Source organism: Rhinolophus ferrumequinum, chromosome 25 (assembly GCF_004115265.2).
Source record: "Rhinolophus ferrumequinum isolate MPI-CBG mRhiFer1 chromosome 25, mRhiFer1_v1.p, whole genome shotgun sequence".
In the NCBI taxonomy this organism is placed as follows: domain Eukaryota; kingdom Metazoa; phylum Chordata; class Mammalia; order Chiroptera; family Rhinolophidae; genus Rhinolophus; species Rhinolophus ferrumequinum.
Genome location: NC_046308.1, coordinates 12,957,245 through 12,977,110, shown reverse-complemented (window position 1 = coordinate 12,977,110; position 19,866 = coordinate 12,957,245). Strand labels below are relative to the sequence as shown.

General features: G+C 50.3%; 1 protein-coding gene across 1 annotated transcript in view; it reads left to right on the top strand.

Moving 5' to 3' along the window:
* The window catches only part of GCN1 (GCN1 activator of EIF2AK4), a 54,244-nt gene extending 41,905 nt beyond the window's left edge, over nt 1-12,339 (top strand). The window contains 15 exon segments of the mRNA XM_033097639.1: nt 1-35; nt 1,347-1,508; nt 1,797-1,889; nt 2,106-2,249; nt 2,344-2,560; nt 2,563-2,612; nt 2,850-2,963; nt 3,399-3,629; nt 5,338-5,531; nt 5,642-5,756; nt 8,097-8,193; nt 8,566-8,714; nt 9,178-9,285; nt 10,443-10,661; nt 11,200-12,339. Coding sequence (XP_032953530.1) covers nt 1-35; nt 1,347-1,508; nt 1,797-1,889; nt 2,106-2,249; nt 2,344-2,560; nt 2,563-2,612; nt 2,850-2,963; nt 3,399-3,629; nt 5,338-5,531; nt 5,642-5,756; nt 8,097-8,193; nt 8,566-8,714; nt 9,178-9,285; nt 10,443-10,661; nt 11,200-11,325 — 2,054 coding nt within the window. The 3' untranslated portion in view covers nt 11,326-12,339.
* Nucleotides 12,340-19,866: the final 7,527 nt, after the last annotated feature.

Sequence of the window (19,866 nt, the reverse complement as noted above, 5' to 3'; positions counted from 1 at the left end):
TGAGCGAGATCATGAAGTCTACCAGCCGGGACGCCGTGAGTATCTTCCAAGGGCCCCACAGGCCTGCACCAGCCGGTGACCTTACCCAGGGCTGCGGGGAGGTTACGGGAGAAGCTGCACACGAGGGACACCCCATTCACTTCACCAGAGTGAGGACACGTGAACCTCGGAGGGCACTGCTGGCAGCGGGGTGCTGGCAGGGTCACATGTGGATGGGGGCTTTCCAGTCAGATTGCTGGCTAAGAACTAAATGATTTAGAGGCCTTCAGCAGCCTTTGGAAATTAGAAGTGATCTTTTTCTTGCCACTCCTGAGGTTGCTCTAGGTTAATCCCTTTTGTGTCAGTGTATCGGTTCCATTAAGCGCGTGGTACCCTGAGTGGGGAAAGGAGGGAGTGCCTGTGCGTGTGGTGGAGGGCGGGGAGGGGCGGTGCACTCATTCTTAGGCGTGGAGTGGATGAGAGTAAGTACCCAGTGGGAGGAAAGGTGTTTTCTCCAGCAGTAGTCCAGTTTCTGTAGTAGCAACATTCAAGGGGTTTGGAGTCCTTTTCGCTGGCCTTACTTTCTAAGGTAATTGATCCTCAAAACATTCCTGGGGAGTAGGTTGAGTGTGTAAACCGTGTGGAAGGAAGCACCAACGCGATGAAGTGGATGGCCAGTCAGAAATGTAAGCATGTAGCCAGTGGCTTACCCTGGGCTTCCTCTTCTGATGTACTGGATCCTTCTGTGTGTGTCAGTATAAGTGTTACATTTGGGGTTATATTTGTATTTGGTCAAGAATACAAGTAGATTCTGTCAGCAGATAGAGTTGTGATTCATTGAATAGTTACCTAGTCCCCCAAATGCTGAACTTAGAATGTATAACCAGCCCGAAGTTCAAGATGCACTCTGCTTTAGTGACATCGGTTACAAGGGGACCAGAAATGTCCTCTGCCCTACTATAGCCCTAGGACATCAGAGAGGTGCAAGTGTTGGAATTGCACTTAAAGAAGAACTTTGGGTTTTCCAACAGGATAAGCAAAAGAAAGAGTTGGGAAGGGAGGCGGCCCACGTCACGCAGGGCCTTTCCGTGGGAAGGGTTTGACGCTCCTGAAGGAGAGGGAGAGTACCTGGAGAACTCACCTTAAAAATCAAGCTGTGAATGATTACTTCTGGGTTTAGACTCCTCGCGGGTAGATGACACATCTGCTTTTTTACACTTGCACGTTTTCACAGAAACAGCTTAGTTGAAGGAAACGTCGAGCCTGGGGGGGTGGTGGTGGCCTGGCTGGGCTGGAGGTCCTCGCTTGCTTCCGCTCCCTCTTTGCCCCCCCGCTGCATCAGGTCCAGCGCGCGTGTGCTGTTGCAGGTGCTGTATTTCTCCGAGTCCCTCGTGCCCACAGCGCGGAAGGCTTTGTGCGACCCGCTGGAGGAGGTCAGAGAGGCGGCGGCCAAGACCTTTGAGCAGCTGCACTCCACTATCGGCCACCAGGCCCTGGAGGACATCCTCCCGTTTCTGCTGAAGCAGCTGGTGAGTGGGTCTGCCACACACCTACCACTTTGGCTTTTACTGTCTCTGTAGAAGCGAAGCGCGAGGGCTCATTCTGCCAAGGCAGCCACAGTGTGGGCCCTGGGAGGGTGGGTGCAGCAAGAGCAGATTTTGGCTCTGCTTCTCCTTTGACAGGCGGTGAGTGTGGGTGCCGTGGGAGGAGGGACTTCCTTCTCATCTGTGGAGAAGGAAGTCAGTGGTGGCTGGTCCAGAGAGCAGAGGTGGGGCATGAGCCAGCTCCTCTGTGTTGCCCCCGATGTCCCTCTGCAGGATGACGAGGAGGTGTCAGAATTCGCCTTGGACGGCCTGAAGCAAGTCATGGCCATCAAGAGTCGTGTGGTGCTGCCTTACCTCGTGCCCAAGGTAAACCCCGCTCGGGCCCAGAAGCCGCAGCCACGTCATCATCCCTGGGCCCACCCAGAAGACCAGTTCGGAAGTCAGATGTTGGGGGAGGCTGGTGGTGGGGGCAGGTTGCCCAGAGAGACACTCAGCCCTGACAGTGGGGATGGGCGCTCCCAGAGCCCAGTGCAGCCAGCACAGGCCGCTTTCCTCGAGTCGACGGTGTTCATCATTCTACAGCTAACAACTCCGCCTGTCAATACCCGGGTGCTGGCCTTCCTTTCATCCGTGGCAGGCGATGCCCTGACCCGTCACCTTGGAGTGATCCTCCCGGCGGTCATGTTGGCCCTGAAGGAGAAGCTCGGGACTCCGGACGAGCAGCTGGTGAGTGTCGTGATCACTGCGTGGGCTTTCTGACGGCTGTGTTGGCCTGCCCCGGAGGAGCCGTGCTCAGCCCAGCTGTCCCCTGTGGTTGTAGGAGATGGCCAACTGTCAGGCCGTGATCTTGTCAGTCGAGGATGATGTCGGGCACCGGATTATCATCGAGGATCTGTTGGAAGCCACGCGCAGCCCTGAGGTGGGCATGCGGCAGGCCGCCGCCATCATTCTCAACATTTACTGCTCCCGCTCGAAGGCGGACTACTCCAGCCACCTGCGCAGCCTGGTCTCGGGCCTGATCCGCCTCTTCAACGACTCCAGCCTGTGGTTCTGGAGGAGAGCTGGGATGCCCTGAATGCCATCACCAAGGTGAGGGGCTGCTGACCCCACCACAGCCTTTGACTATAGACGGTTCCAGATGCCGATAAGGCTAGATTCGTAACCCCTGTGTACCTGTCACCTAGCTTTAGCATGTAGCAAGTCACGGCCGGTCTTGTTTCTGCTGCCACCCACACCCTTCCCCCTGCTGTCATATTTTGAAGCAGTCTCAAGAGGGCTGTACTTAGAACTCTGACAGCCTCTCTGCCTTTTCCTGGCTTCTCACAGAAGCTGGATGCTGGCAACCAGCTGGCACTGATTGAAGAGCTCCACAAAGAAATCCGGTTCATAGGGAATGAGAGCAAAGGCCAGCATGTGCCAGGGTTCTGCCTCCCAAAGAAGGTAAGCCAGGGCTCTTGGCGCGGTGCTGGGGCCACGCAGCCGCCCTCTGCCTTCCCTCTCAGGCCCAGGTTGCAGGGCAGCTGCAGCAGCCGTGTGTCAGGTGACAGTGCTGCAGTCCTGTTCTGCCCCTTCCCAGCCAGCGTGTTTCTTCCCCATGGTGGCCACGTGGGGGCAGGGTTCTTGCTGCCTTTGGGTTAAGCCGGGGGTGTCACAGAACTGACAGCAGTGCATATACCTATGTGACAGGCCTGTTGGGTCCTGGTCACTGTCGAGACTGTTCCCCAGCCAGCACCTTCACAGGTTGTGATTGGGCAGCCTGAGTCTGTCTCTCATGGAGCTGTGGAGAGGATGGCTGATAGGAGCGCCTTGCTTTGGGTGGGAGGCACCCAGGGGCCCCCTTGGAGATTTGACTCTCAGGTGTGGTTTTCTTGTCAGGGAGTAACCTCCATCCTTCCAGTATTGCGGGAGGGCGTCCTGACTGGCAGCCCGGAACAGAAGGAGGAAGCAGCCAAAGCTTTAGGCTTGGTGATCCGCCTCACCTCAGCGGACGCCCTGAGGCCCTCTGTGGTCAGCATCACTGGCCCTCTGATTCGCATCCTGGGGGACCGGTTCAGCTGGAACGTGAAGGCGGCTCTGCTCGAGACACTCAGCCTCTTGCTAGCCAAGGTAAGTGACTGATGAGTTCTTGGTCTTGGTCCACGTGGATCTTAGAGAACAGATCCGTCTGCAGGAGACTGGCATGAGGAATTACATGGCAGAGAGTTACAGCTTATCACGGAGAAATGGCACAGCAAAAGGAGTGAAGACCTTGGACTCTAGACTCATACTATGCAGTGGTCAATTCCAGTCTACCACTTAGTAGCTGTGTGGCCACAATGACCTTTGGAAAGTCGTGTGACCTCTGACCCCATTTCCTCACTATAATTGCAGAGTTGTAATACTGCTTGTCTCATGTAGGCCTGTGAAATGTGGGGCTTAGATGAAATAGCAGGCACGATGCCTGATATATTCTAAGCACTTGATACACGTTAATTGCTATTATTTTGAAGCCCTGGTTCAAAGGAAAAAAAATTCTGGGCCACGTAAATACAATTAAAACATTGTTTAAATATGCTCTCGTTCTTTATTATTTTAATTCTTTCTCCTCATAAAGGGAGATGCAAAGAATCTGATGAACGAATGAAAAGGAAGTTGAGGGCAGCTGGAATAACTTCAGTTTTTGCTAAAAGTGTAAGAAGCAAAGATGCAAAGCATTAACCATTTTTGATGTTTCACACGGCAATAATTACACCCTTTAGATTTAAAAAAGTATAAACAGAGCCAAGATTTGGTGTAAAAAAATTGAATTCTCACTTGAGGATTGGAAACAAAAGCAAGCTTAAAACTTGAAGGTTTCTTTTTTCCCCTTTTGGGAGAAAGGTATGGGGAGCAACTTCCCAGGTAAAAATGGGATTGAGAGCACCAGCCTCATTCTGCAGAATTGTCTTTTTCTAAAAAAAAGAAAAAAAAATTAAGCATCATCTGTACTTTGCTTTCTGTGCTGTTCTTTTCTGTGATATTTTTACAACTCTGCATACAAATGAGGCCTTCTTCCCTCATGGGAGTTGTCCCTTAGGCTCTGAGTCAGATGTCACCCATGGGCAGATGGTTCCCACCTCACAGATTTCCCGGCTTCACTCTGTGGTCTGCCTCCCAGCAGGCTACAAACTCCTGACCCCAGTATTTCCAGACTTCTAGCAGCAACTTTGATTTTCCTGTTTAGCAATAAGTAAATCTTTATTTAGTCTTGGACCCATCTGTAAGTATGCCCATTTTTTTACATATGGTCAGAGATTAAACTGGGTTTTAAGAAGGGTGCACATGTGTACAGGCATGACTTTCTGAGGTCGCTGTCTTCTTAGGATTGTTCTGGGGGCTAAATGTCAACTGCTTAGCCCATGTGTCAGTTGCTCAGTAGATGGTACCTTCCCTTGCACACACAGTCCGTTTACTTGTCTTGGCAACAAAATACTTTCTCAGTGGTGCTGACAGCCACTCTTTCATGTATTTGGAGACAGAGGTTTCGAGTCATTTGTCCACGTGGACAGGTCTCCACTAAGCCAAGCTGACAGCTCCCTCGGTGGTGGCGGTGGTGGTGGTCTTTCTCCCCCTCCCCTTACTCCTCTCCTTCTCTGTGCCTTTCTGCAAAGGATGCTGAAAACGAAAGAGGAGGCTGAGTGTGACCTGTCTGTGCTTGGCTCTCTCTTACGGGATCCCTGTTCCTAGCCTGTGTGTGAGCTGGATCAGCTCCTGGTGGTTTGTTTTCATGCTTGTAGTACACTGTGGCCTTGGACTCCACCACAGCTATGCTTCCAGGTGTGGGTTTTTCTCTCAGGTTGGGATCGCCCTGAAGCCCTTCCTGCCCCAGCTGCAGACCACTTTTACCAAAGCTCTGCAGGACTCCAACCGGGGGGTGCGCCTGAAGGCCGCTGATGCGCTGGGGAAGCTCATTTCCATCCACATCAAGGTGGATCCCCTCTTCACAGAGCTGCTGAATGGAATCCGTGCTATGGAGGACCCAGGTGTCAGGTGAGGGGCTGGCAGGGGCCTGCTGAAGCAGCCCCGGGCTGGGCCATGCCTGTGGCGGGAGCAGTGGTGGGACAGAGCCAGGTTCTGAGTTGGATGCCTTGGTTCTGCAGGGACACCATGCTGCAGGCCCTGAGGTTTGTGATCCAGGGAGCAGGGGCCAAAGTGGATGCGGTCATCCGGAAAAACATCATCTCGCTCCTGCTGAGCATGCTGGGACACGATGAGGTAGGTACTACTGGCTGCAGGACCATGGCGGGGCTGGTGGGCTCTTTTCTTTGGCTGGCGTCTCTGCTTTGCATTAGAAGACTTGGTACAGCTGCCCACTGGTCAGTTTTCATAGTCATTCCTGACATTCATGTCCCTCTTTATGGTTTACCAGCATTTGATTGTGAGGGAGGCAAGATGCGTAGTGTTGATATTCTGTTTTATAGATAAGGAAAGTAAGGTTTTTAAAGTCCCACGTTGTTCAAAAGGTCCAGCTGCTCGCCTCACGAAAGCCAAAACTCTTGAGGTGAGGTTGGTGGAAAGAAAAGGAGGTTTTATTCCAAAATGCCAGCATTAAGGGAAGATATTGGACTCCCTGTCACAAAGACTGCCTTCCAGCCGCCAAAGGTTTTATAGACATGCAAGGAGGGGCAGAACAAAGGAAGGAGAAGTTGGCCAGGCCACTTCAGGAAAAAGCACTTCCCAGAGGCTGGTTTGCCCCGGGGTTAGGAGTGACTCCCATACAGATGCAAAAATCCCTCCCAACTTACCTGGCCAGGTGTGCACACTGGTCCAAAGGAAACAGAACCATTGGAACTGGTATGCGTAGTAAACGCACAGTCAACTGTCATCAAGGTTTGGGGACGGGGAGGTGAACAAAGAAAGAAGGAAAAAAACTCAAGAAGTCCCAAGCTGAATTACATCAGAGGTTTAAATTTCAAAAATAGAAGACACAGGGTCTCCGTTACAACATCTCTCATTAATTTGCTCTTTAATCTTAAACAAGTCACTCTCCCTCTCTGCCCTTTATTTCCCTGTTTATAAAAGGGAGAGTTTTGTTTATTGGTTCAGGAAACACTTGCTGAGCTGAAGGGCCCAGCCCAGAGGTGAATAAAACCTGGCCACAGCCCTCAGGAAACTTAGTGTCTGGTATCTGTCCCCGTGGGCAGTCTTCTTAGCAGTTTGAGAGGGTGAGACCTGCCTGGGCCACTCCCCAGCCAGTGGGAGACCCAGAACCAGAATCTGAGCCGTGAGACTTGTGGTTCTGTCCCGGTTCTGTCAGTGCGGCGCTTCCTCGCCCAGGCTGGGAAGCATCGCGGTGCTGTGGCAGGTCCAGTAGGGGCCGCGTCTGTGGTAAGAATTTTCTCTTTCTCCTTTGACAACAGCCCTCTGTTGTATGGCTTAGTTTATACTTGTGGGGCTAATCTCTGGAGAGAGGACTTTGGGTTCATGCATACACTTCCTTGTGCGCCCCCAGACGGGGTGGGCCATTGTTTCTGCTGCACTTATCATGGCTCCTCAAGTGTGGTATAATCCCCAGCCACCTGCTCTCTGAGGAAAGCCCCGGCGTCTCTGGGGTACAGGTGAGACACTCTTCCTTCTTTCGGTCACAGTCTGTCAGAGTTTTTACAGGGCCATGGACAGTGCAAGTAAAAGTGAATATTTAAACCAATTTGCATTTCACCACAATGGAGTTTAAAATGGAACCCGTTGGAGTGAGTGGGTGTCCAGAGAGCCAGCCTTGGCCTTGCTTGGCACCTGGGCTGCTGCTTGGAGCTCAGAGGCCCAAACCGCTGGCAGAGCACCTTCCTCCCCCTCAGAACTTGCCCCGATTGGAGGTGACAGTCCAGGTGCCCACCTGGCATCAGCCTCTCCACAGGCCGTTGAGTCCCTGGTTGTTCGTTTTGTTTTGTTTTGTTTGGAGGGACGCACATCCAGTTGGCACTTACTGCTAATGCAGCACGTTAACCTAAAATGCACTCGCTCAGTGTCCCTTCGTTAGCTGGCTAGGGAGGAGCGGTAAGGGGCCGCTCCGGCATCTGGCGTGGACTGACAAAATGCTTGGCCTTTACCTGTCGTCCTGGGATTGATTAGTAGCTTCAGAGTGACTTCCTGCGACAAACCCTAAAGTAGTGTAGGTGGCAGTGGCTCAGTGACGCAGTAGAGAGAGAGCAGGGAGTCGCTCTGGGGGAAAAGGAGTTCCAGAGTGGTTCTCTGGTGACGGAGCCTCCCCTCTCTGTGCCCCTCACTGCCTCACAGGGTTGTGGATAGTAATTGAGATCATAATGAAAGCCTTCAGACTTCCTAAGAAGAGAGGTGCTATGTAAATATGGTGATTCTTGCCATTGTGATGGGGATTGCCATATGCACACACACTTGGGGGGTGCAGGGTTTGTAATTTTTAACTCCTCGTCAAGTGGCAGTGCAGTGAATGGCAGCCCCCATCTGGCAGCGGGAACCCAGGGCCTGGAGTTCGGCCTGGAGTTAGAGTTCCTGCGTGCTTACCCGGCGGGGGGGGGGGGGGGGGGGGGGGGGGGGGGGGGCTCGCACCACATTTCACTTCCTTCTCTGTCCTGTCAGGACAACACCCGCATCTCCTCTGCTGGATGCCTGGGGGAACTGTGTGCCTTTCTGACTGAAGAGGAGCTTAGCGCTGTTCTTCAGCAGTGCTTGCTGGGTAGGTCTCTTGTACACCAGGGGACTTCCCATTTGGGGCCTCTCAGTCCTGGGGGAGAGCCATTAGGGCCTGTCTCCCCTTCCCCTCAGCGTCTTCTGGTAGCTGGACTTCCCTCTCCTTGGGACTCCAGCATTTTAAACAAAATGGAGTTTCCAGTGCTTCAGTAGCACCAGGGATCTTTGCTCAAAGAACACAGCTGCAGTCCGAAGTGGTCTGTGAGCGCCTTCTCCTTACGTGCCACTTGGGGGGCAGGCCTGTGTGCAGTGTGCACTGGGGGTTCCACCAGGCCCTGTCCGGCGGGGCGGGCCCATGGTTGGGAGCGGGGGGCATGCTGTCCCAAGCAGGGTGACCCCAGTGTGCCCTTCTGTCCAGCGGACGTGTCCGGCATTGACTGGATGGTCCGGCATGGGCGGAGCCTGGCTCTCTCCGTGGCTGTGAATGTGGCTCCCAGCAGACTCTGTGCCGGCAGATACAGCGGGGAAGTTCAGGAGATGATCCTCAGCAGCGCCGTGGCAGACAGGGTAAGGCCCTGGAGCAGCCACGCAGCCCTCCTCCCGCAGCCAGAGCCCTGCTCACCCAGCATGGGGGACTCAGACGGGTGGTCAGAGGCCTGGGTTCGAGTGTTAACCTTTGCTGGTAACTGGCTGTGCCCTTGGACCAGGACTTGCTCTCCCTTGGCCCCCGTTGCATCATCTGAACCATGAGTTTGGGTTAGAGCATCTCGAGGTCCCTTCTAGGGAGAAAGTCTCTGATCCCTGTTCCTAAAACCAGTGACGCAGGCTTTGTTCGTCTGCCTCACAACCGGGCAGCCTGTCTGCATGAGCTCTGTCCAGGGGGCTGGGATGTGAAGTGGTAAAGGGGACAGGCAGCTGGGGGTGCAGAGCCAGGGTCCCACAGATTCCTGGGGGATGGCGTGGTGCCTGGCCCTCTGCTCCAAGGAAAGAGCCAGATGCTGCCCTGTCCAGAAATTCCCTCTCCCCACAGATCCCCATCGCGGTGAGCGGGGTCCGGGGCATGGGCTTCCTGATGAAGTATCACATCGAGACAGGAGGAGGGCAGTTGCCCACCAAACTCTCCAGCCTGTTCATTAAGGTGAGCGGGGGCAGTGGGCCGGGAGCAAGCCCCCTGAGCAGAGAACACCGTAGGTGAGCGCTCAGACCAGCTGTGTGCGGGAGCTGTCCACCGAGAGCCGGCGGGGTCTCTGGACACGTAGGGATGGAGTACAGAGCAGTTGTGTGTGCGTTTTTCCCTGCAAGAGTGCCCAGCTTTTTGTCAGATTCTCAAATAGACCTGTGACCCCCAAATCAAGTTAAGAACCAGGATTTTAGGCATTTTTTTCTAGGCATCCCAATTTTGTAAGATTGGGGATAGATCTGGGTTCAAGTCTTAATAAATCTTCTCTTCCCTGCCTCCTTTTTGCTGGCCTGGCTCTTACGGGTGTGGCTATTATGGGGTGTATAAGTTGGGGAACCGGACATGGGACCCCTATCTCCTTGTAATAAACCGTGCTTCTCAGACATGAATGTGCACACAAGTCAGAAGCAGAACCTGCCTTTTAAGAAATGGAGCCAAGCCCAGACTCTGCCTCTGTAACCCACTCCCAGGTGATGTCGTGCTGCTGGTACGGCCTCACTTTGAGTAGTGAAGTTCCAAAGGGTGATGGAGCCAAGTCCTCCACGCTGCAGACCCCCAGGGCCCTGTTTGATGGCATCACCCTGCAGGCAGCCGTTCATCAGCATTTGTTTGCTGAGGACCCGCTGTGCGCCTGGCTGGGCTGCACTCTGGAAATGTAGAGATGAACCAGCAGACAAGATCTCTGGAGATGCACAGAAAGCCCGGGGTTGGGGGAGGGGGGGGGAGGGCCCTAACTTAGATAGGGCCGTTGGGAGACGTCTGAAGGCTGACATTTAGTTGAGACCTGAAGGATGAAAAGGAACCACCCAAGCAAGGATCCGGGGCGAGCACGTCCTAGGCAGTGGGACCAGCCAGTGCAGAGGCCCGAGGCAGGAAGGTGTGTGGTATGTTTGAGGAAGTGAAAGCCCTGTGTGGGCCAAGGGTACTGAGCAGAGGGGAGAATGGCACAAGATGAAGTGGGCATCATGCCCTGTCACCCTCCCATGGCAGGAAGGCGTCCGAAAGGAGCAGTGGGGTGAGTTTCCCTGAAGAAGAAAGAGTGTCAGGGCGGAAATGTGGGCTCCTTTGAGAAACAGACTGGATGTGCCTGACTAAAAGCCCGTGCTCCTCTTCAGTGTCTGCAGAACCCCTCCAGTGACATCAGGCTGGTGGCCGAGAAAATGATCTGGTGGGCAAACAAGGACCCACTGCCCCCCCTGGACCCCCAAACCATCAAACCCATCCTGAAGGCTCTTCTCGACAACACCAAGGATAAAAACACTGTCGTTCGGGCCTACAGTGACCAGGCGATTGTCAACCTCCTCAAGATGAGACAGGGAGAAGAGGTGTTTCAGGTGGGAGCCTGGGCCTGGGGCCTCCCGGGGTGTGCTGTGCTGTGGGCCTTCGTCCTGCAGGGCTCCTTCTGCGTGGTGTATTCAACACCATAATCTCCTCTGCCCCCCGGGTGTGTGGGTGTGGCGGGGCAGACCTGGTCCGGTGACAGGCCGGGCACCTGCAAACACATTCCTCTCTTTCTGTGGTGTTGAGACTTCTTCTAGCAACGGAGCCCTTTCTTCCAATAAAATCTCATGTGGCACCCAAACCTCTAAAACAGGCCAGCCAGGCTGCCCTGTGAAGCCCAGAGTCCTGCTCACTGAGTCCCTGCCCCTAGGCCACCGTTAAAGCACTGAGAACTCTAACCACCACTGACTGCCTCACCACATGAAAAGCATGATGAGTTGTTTTCTTGGCTTTCCCTGGACCCATCTGATTCCCTTATTTTGCCAGATTCCCCTCAGTGGTTCTAGTTCTGAGGTTAACCTCAGCTTTGCCTTTGGGGAAATCTGAAGCCCTGTTTTCTGACTGGGTCTCCTCATTGCCATCTTCCCACAGTCCCTCTCCAAGATCCTGGATGTGGCCAGTTTGGAGGTGCTGAATGAGTGCAACCGAAGGTCCCTGAAGAAGCTGGCCAGCCAGGCTGACTCCACAGAGCCAGTGGACGACACCATTCTGACATGAGGGTCCTGGGCCCCGCCCGCTGCAAGGCAGCATTTCAGCTCCACCTCTCTCTTCAGTGTTTTCATTTTTGAAAATAACGTTTGTTCCGACGGGACGGGGAGCTTAGGAGATGGCCTTCCCAGAAAGTATTTTAATACATCAACAGACCACAGCCAAAGCCTTAAATCAAACCCACACAAAATTGCCTCCTCCATCTCTCACCCTTTCCTTTGGAGAAGAGAAGACAAAGCACATGGGTGAGCCTCACCAAATGGGAGCCAAGAGCCGATCGTCCAGCTTGGCATGGCTGGTCTGGCGCATGTAGGGTCAGGCGCCCAGCTCCTCTTCTCCTGTGCTTGAGCTCTGGTTCCAGAGCCATGCTACCAACCTTTCGCTTGGGTCCCAGGTGGGTCACCGAGCTGTGGAGGTCTGCCCAGTGTGGGGTGTCTTGGCATGGCTTTTCAATGTTGTGTGGCCCGATTGGATCTGACCCCTGTCAGGTGGAAACGATACTCTCGCAGCCCTGGCAGTTCACCAGTCAGGGGAGGGGGATAGGTTTAAATGCAGGTTGTTTGAAGGAGGAGTGTTCAATAAATGCTTTGATTTAATCTTGATAGAAGCCAATTTTTAAAAATCTCCAAACATCCCTTAAACACGAAGCTTCCTACATCCGGCATAACTAAGGCGAGGCTGGTGGTGTTTTCGTTAAACGTTGGCAGCACTCTGATTTCTGGGCGTCTCTCCCACTCTCGGAAGACGTATAGGTACCTGCAGATTTCTCTGTCCTGAGGTCAGGTCTCGAGAGGTGCGTAGCCAGGCCTGTGACCTCAGCCGGTATGGAGAAGGCAGGGATCGAATGAGCCACGTCCCTGCTCTGACTTAGGAAGCTAGAGAACTTCTGTAATCAGGCTCACAGAGGACTCCATGCCGTCTGGAGTGAGAAAGGACCGCATTCCTGTAGTCAGAGGACTTGCCACAGGAAACCGGAGTGGCCTGGCAAGTCCTCTCCGGTTCGGCATCTGCCTCCTTTATGAATGATTTCCTTCCTCCTGATTCTTAGAAGGCTCGTGATCCCCGCGCCCTGTCTGATGGAGCACACCCCTGTGGGCCCAGTGACGCAAGTTTTTCTGGGCCGCTTCCTTGGTTACAAGACGGAACAAACCTCGAGCAAAATTACTGGTGAGAGCTGTAAAAGGAAGAAAAATTAAATGTGGGAGCGAACTCACTTTCTAAAAGGTCTACAATGGTACACCAAAAAACAGCAAGGCTTCGCTTATGAATGTGGCAGAGGTAGAAAGTAGCCTTGTGAGTCAGCACTTGTGATCAATAAGACAAGGTGACCTCTAGGATACTTCTGATGAAATCCTTGCTTTCGATGCCTGGGCCTTATATGTCACAGGACTTCCTATTTTCTTGCAGCAGACCTGCTCTCAGCTGGTTCAATGTAATTGTAGAGTCCCAGAGCTGGAAGGGACCTTGAGAGGTCAGCTGAGTTGGTCCCCATAGCCAAAGCAGCCAATGGTTACAGCTTTTGGTAGCCATGGTAACTATTCCCTGCCTCTGGGATTCAGATGGTCATTGGTGTCCTTGCAGCTGCCTGGGGCATATGTCTGGCAAGCTGTCTGCATGTGTGGTCACCTCTGCCAGTTAGCCATGGGAGGCAGATGGAGTTTCTGGGCTAGCACCCTTTGTTAAGCCCGTGAGGTGGTCTTCAGTGTTTCCTTTGGGATCTTAAGAGTTGATGCTTACGTCCACCTTGTGTTCAGTCCCCTATCTGCAGTTGGGAGGGGAATCTGATGTTCTTAGAGGTGGACGGCACTCAGTAAGCAAAACATAAAGGAAAAATACCAGGTTCCAATTCTAGAAACTGGAGGAGGATGAGATCTCTCTGTTCAGGATGGATGGATGAAGGTTGATTCACAGACGGAGATGACTCAAAGGTTCCAGAGCATGTTGAATTACATTCCCTGAGTCTGGAAGGAGGGTGTGAGCTCCCTGGAAGTGAGCTGTGAAGGGCTGTCACAGACATGACAGTCAGTGGAGCAGGCGAAAAGGACCCAGTCAGCCCAGAGTCAGCAGTCCTGAAAGCAGTGGACCAGACTGAGCTCCCTGGAGGAAATGAATGACGCATGGCAGTAGAGAAGCAAAGCTGTTTGCCCTGGTGGTTAGTAGCGCTGGTTACCCTTGGGCAAGTCATCCAGCCTCTCTGGGACAGTTTTCTCATCTATAAAATGGGGGCATTTAGAGTGGAAGCTCTCAAAATCTCCTGTGCTCAAAAGTTATCCTTTAGGGGTCATTAGTAATTAGATGACATTTGGCATTTTTCCATTTAATCCTTTCAACCTATGAAGTAGGTTCTCTCATTACTACTATTTTCCAGAGCAGGAAATTGAGGCACAGAGAAATCACCCGCCCAGGGTTATATAGCTGATAAATGGCTGTCCCCAGAGCTCATATTAGCCTTTGTCTTTCTTCTACTGTGCTGGCTAGGTAGGCACAAGCGTTTTTCATTCTTTGGAGCAGTGCCTCCAGACCTTTCACATCCTGGCACACACATAAGGACGATCCAGGTGCAGCAGGCTAGGCAAACGCTCAGGTGGCTCTGGGTGACTGGCCCCGGGCTGTCCCCGCCCCAGGTCCTATCCAGCTGTTCTGCGGCCTGATCGATAAATACCTCACCCCATTTACAGGACACTTGCTGGGCAAGTCTTTTCGAAAAGACACATTTTCTCAGACTTTTGGTGATCCTCTAGAGAGGAGACTCCTGTGTTCCCTGCCATGTGCCTGAAAGGCAGTGACAAGATGATGTGCCCGTAGTTAATCGAGGGACAATAAAACAGCATTCTTCTCAGTCCTTCAGTGGACTCAGAACCTCTGGAATTCTGAGTGTCAAGATTATTTTACAATGTATGAGAGGATGACATGGTTCATAGTCCTTCTGGGAGCCAAACCTGTGGGGGAATTCCCTCTGTCCCACTGCTGTGATGCCACAGGGACCGGAGATGGGAGGGGACCTGCGGGAGGGACGCTTTTATTTGCAAGGACTTGGAGACGTTTTGCTGAGCCGATTTTGGAACAAGATTGGCAGTTAGGGATGTTTTTCTTCTAAGTATGGTTTAGTGTGGACGAGTCTTAAATTGCCTTAAGCCTTTCTAAATTAGAACAATAGGGAGAAACAGGAAGCAGCCTAACTTAAAGATCTAAATATTTTGTAAGGAAATGCAGATTGCACTTTCAAGTGCGAGGCTAGTGTACTGTAGTGGAGCTCCGTGGACTTTGAAGTCGGGTTTGAACCTTAACTTGACCACTTAGTATAAAGCTGGGAGACTCAGAGTATGTTCCTTAACCTCTGAGCCCACATGTCCTCCCCTGTACAGTGGCAGTGCAGTCACACAGGCTTGTCTGGAGTGAATGAGGTCATGCGCAGGGCCAGGCACATGGAAGGTGAGGTCATGCGCAGGGCCAGGCACATGGAAGGTGAGGTCATGCGCAGGGCCAGGCACATGGAAGGTGCTCACGCGGCTGATGTGAGCAGAATGAGGTGTCAGTGAAGAGAGACAGAACACTCGGCACCGCTTACCGTGTCGTAAGGACCGTCCTCTCATATTCAGGAGGTAATTGCTGGGCCCAGAATTTGCAGATGTATTAACTTTTTGAGCCTGAAGTTTGAAAGGCTAACTTAAAATCCATTTTCTCTTGAGGAGTGATGATTACCATGTTGGACCATCTAAAACGCTGAACGAGAGGTACGTAAGCACATGGATGGTTCCTCACTGCCTGGGCAGTGCTTCCGGCACACTCGTGGGAGAGCCCAGGAGCTGGTCCTTACTTTCTGAGGAGTAAAGGTGAGGGACAGTTGCAGAGGAGCTTCTCTGAGGTCACGTAGCCTGTCGGCTGCAGAACTGAAAACAAAAAACAAAAACCGTATTTCTTGCTATAAAAATAATTTTGGAAGGTGAATTCAACAAAAGAAACTGGTCAACCTCTTGGCACGTGGCTCCGGAGTGACTGGGTTTCTCTTTTCAGAAGAGGGAGAGCCCAGTTCTTTCACTGGGTGGGTCTGAGCTGCCCCTCGGTTCTGTGAGGAAGGTTCCCTGCAGCCCGCCAGGCTAGAAGGCTAGTGTTGGTAACAAGGAAGCCGAGGAAACTGGAAAAACTGGTCCAAAGATTATTACCTCAGTGGGATTTCTGGGTGAGACTTTCCTGAGTGTACCCGCATGGAATATACCAGTCACTTTCTGTTGCTACTTGAGAGATTTCTCTGGCTGAGATGGCAGCCTAGTCATAAGCTACAGTAAATCCTTCTTAATCATTTAGAGTCCCATAAAAAAGGGAGACGGGAAGCTGGGGTGCTGCAGTATCCAGCGTTTCTCAAACATTTTGGCCTCAGGACCCCTTTACACTTTGAAAAGTTACTGAAGACCCCAAAGAGCTCTTGCTTATATGTATGTGACCTGGTATTTACCATGTTATACTCAAAACTGGTCAACTTTAAAAGTTGTGTTAATTTATTTAAAAATAATAAATCTATTACGTGTTAGTACAAATAACCATAGCAAATCTAGGTCTTCCAAAACAAAAACCATTTTAGTGAGGACAGTGGCATTGTTTTACATTTTTGCAAGTCTGCTTCTGCGGTCATTCTGCTGTGCACTCTGGAAAACTCCACTCTGTACTCGTAAGTGGAAGAGGCAAATAACATCTCAGTACTAGTATGAAATGTTTTGACTTCACTGATCCTTTGAAAGGGTCTTAGCCCCGAGGGCCCCAGACCACACCTGGAGAACCACTGATCGAATCTAAAAGGTGAAGGGACTGAACTCCTATAGAAGGGTTAGTGGGAGGGTGTGTGTGGAGGGGGTTGAGCCTGAGTTATCGTGAGAAACCCCAAATTTGGCCCGCACCCCACATAAAGCAAACTCAAGATAGAGTTCAACTAGATTATTTCTGATACTCCTAGCTCTTGAAATTCCATGTGTGGCTTCACTTAATTCAACAGACACCAAGTCCCTACCATGTGTTAGGTTCCAGAGGATATCGGGATGGTCCCTGTAATCAGGTACTTAATGTCCACTTGATTTGGGGGGCTACCTAGGGGCAGGGCAAGGCCGTTGGCACGTCTCCTGGTATGGCATCAGGCATGCAGGTGTGGGATAAAGGGCCAATTTCCAGTTCCATCAAAGGGAGAGACGAGACGCAATTTCTTGCATTTGTTCCGTCTTGGGCTAGTATGTTGGATGGTGCCCCATCTTGGCTGTTCCTCTAAATTCTCATTCATACGCACATCTGCCTTATATAGGACTGCAGCTTCCTCCCTTGCCACCTATCTCGGCAACTTTAGAATCCACTGCTGCTGACCAGTCTGAAATCTGGATTTCACGGCCCTCCAGGCCTCCGCTGAGCTACCTTCACCCCTCCTACTGCTACCCTTGAGGGGCTACCGGCTCTGTCTTCAGGGCCTCAGGCTTGAGGTTCCCTCTCCTTTACCCTCTTAGCCTCCCCATTGGTGACACTGCACTTCCCGACTCTCCTCTTTGCCAGTTCTATCAAGTTCCCTTAAACCCTCTTCAGTCCTTACGATCTGCTGGCTTCTAATCCTCTGCTTCTGCTATCCTGAAAAACACTTCATTCAACCCCACTGTTCTCACTAACCACCTTTTCTTTTTATTTTTTTTTATTACTAGTTTCAGGTGTACAAAACAACATAATGATTAGACATTTACACCCCTCCCAAAGTGGTAACAAGTCTACTACCCCTCTGACACTGTACATAGCTATTGCAATATCACTGACTATATTCCCTATGCTGTACTTAACATCCCATGACTATATATATATATATATATATATATATATATTCATTATAAATACGTTAATTATATATAGTACATATATAAATTATAATTGACATTCAATATTAGTTTATATTTGTTTCAGGTGTATAGCGCAGTGATTAGGCATTTATATAATTTATGAAGTGGTCCCCCAGGTAAGTCTAGTACCCATCTGACACCATAGTTTTTACATTGACTATATTCCCCATACTGTATTTCACATCCCCATGACTATTTTGTGACTATTTGTACTCCTAGTCCCTTCCTTCCCCTCTCTCACCCAGCGCTATAACACCCCTCCCACCTGGCAACCATCAATTTGTTCTCTGTATCTGAGTCTATTTCTACCACCATTCTTTTTCTCTTTTCATTCACTGCCAAAATTCTTGAATGAATAGTAGTATATAACCACCACCTCCATAGTGTCACTGTTCTGTAAACCTCTGCACATGCCTGTCTCCCTTACTTTCCTTGATTTTTCTCTTGGAAACATATTCTTTTGCATTCTCTACTAGAACGTAAGCCCCACAAAAACAGGGATTTTACAGTTTAATTTATTGCTGAGTCTCCCGCTCCGACACAGTGTCTGGCACACAGTGAGCCTTCACATTATTTGTCAAAGACACGAATGAGGACGGGACTTTGTTTTGCTCATGTTAAATCTTCAGTGCCCAGCTCTGTGCCTGGCACCTAGTAGGCCCACAAATATTCACTGAACTAGAGATTGAATCCAGCTGCCAGGTAAGTTACGTTTTTTTTTTAATGCTGCTTTACTGTTTGCCTATCACCTTCTGCACCTGTCCCTCCCTGCTGTTCCCTCACACCTGGGCTTCAGCAGTACCCTCCTTTAAAGCAGATGAAATCCATCCTGCATGCTTGCACCAGATTACTTTCCTAAAATAATACTCTGATATTGCTCCTGTGCTCAAAAACTTTCAGTGTCTCCTCCCAGTGTAGTTTCTAATGTACAAACAGGTGGTGTTGCAAAAGCACATCTGTAAGTTGGCTGTTCAGAACAGGTGAGACAGTAGCACATATTGAATCTTACCTCAGGTCACAAAAGTTTATGTGTATAAAGAAAGTATCTACCTACCTACCTACCATCATAGCTCCAGTCATTGAATTGCAGTTTAAGTAAATGAAAAACAGTGTTTCTACAAGCAGTGTGCTCAGAGTTTCATTTTCGGGAAGCCACGCACCTATCCTGGCCTGTAGGGAATTCCCCCTCAAAGCCAAACCTGATGATTCTCATGGGCTGTGACAGTGGCTGTCTAAATATACTTGTCATTCAAAACTATTCCATCATGAAATTTTTAGTGTGAAATCTCTTCCCCATCATTTGAGCTAAAAACGAAAGTGTTCCTCCTCCGAAGTCTAGACTGCTTATTTGACAGCTTTTTTTTAAATCATATTGTCTTATATTTTTAATTCCTCATGAGGATGTCTCATTCTGACGAGACTGTAAGCTCCTGGAGGGAAAAGGCTCTATTCTACAACCTGTGGCATATAATAAATAAGCACTCATGGACAAGTTATTAAATAAAGGAATTAATGGCTATTGCTTTCCAGAAGACGCAGGCAAGTCAGGAATCTGGTCTTCACAATGGCCAATTCTGCCCTACTTCTCAAAAGTATCCGGCAGCCCTGATATCAGGCGGGTGCCTTGGAAATGTGTGCTGGAGTCCATAATCGGAAATGGCTGAAAGTATGAGTCAGTGCAAAATGACCTTGGTTAACTGCATTAGTTACTGTTTATCACATGCCTACACAGCCATACCTTGAATATATTGTGGGTTCGGTTTCAGACCACTGTAATACAGTGAATATCGCAATAAAGAGAGCCACAAATTTTTTGGTTTCCCAGTGCATACAAGTTATGTTTACACAATGCTGTATTCTATTACGAGTGCAACAGCATTATGTCTAAAAAAATGTACATATCTTAATTAAAAAAATACTTTATTACTAAAAAATGCTATCATCCGAGCCTTCAGTAAATCGTAATCCTTTGGCTAGTAGAGGATTTTGCCTTCAATTTGTAAAAAACTCAGTATCTGTGAAGCGCAGCAAAATGAGGTATGCCTGTATGTGCCAGGTGATTTATAAAAACCTATCTCTAATCCTCACAACCACGCTGTGACAAAACTGGGGCTCTGAGACATTGTGACATGACTTATGCAAAATCTCCAAGCTTTTAAGGAATGGAGCCAGGATTTCAAAGTGAGCATTTGAACCAAAGTCTCTGACTCCAGAGCAGGTTGAGAAGACGACAGGGAGTGACCTGCCTCACTGGCTGGTCAGGGTTGAGTGTGCTTGCCTGCTGGCTACAATGAGGCTTCCTTCTTCACTTATATGTATTGCCTAAATAAAATGGCTGGATCAAAGGGGATCCCACCAACTTTTCCCAGACCAAGGAGGACCATTTTTCAATGGTCATACGAGCAGCTCCTCTCCCAGCTAGTGAGATTCCAAGCCCATGATGTTTTTTTTTTAAGTTTCATGTGTACAGAACACTATACTAGTTAGACATTTATCATTTACACCCCTCACAAAGTGATAATCCCCTCCCCCAATCTACTACCACTCTGACATTGCATACAGTCATTACATTCCCACTGTCTCTATTCCATATGCTGTACTCCACTCCTTGTGACCATATATACATATATGTATATTAAATTATATATATATGTATATTAAATTATAGTTGACACTCATTATTATTCAG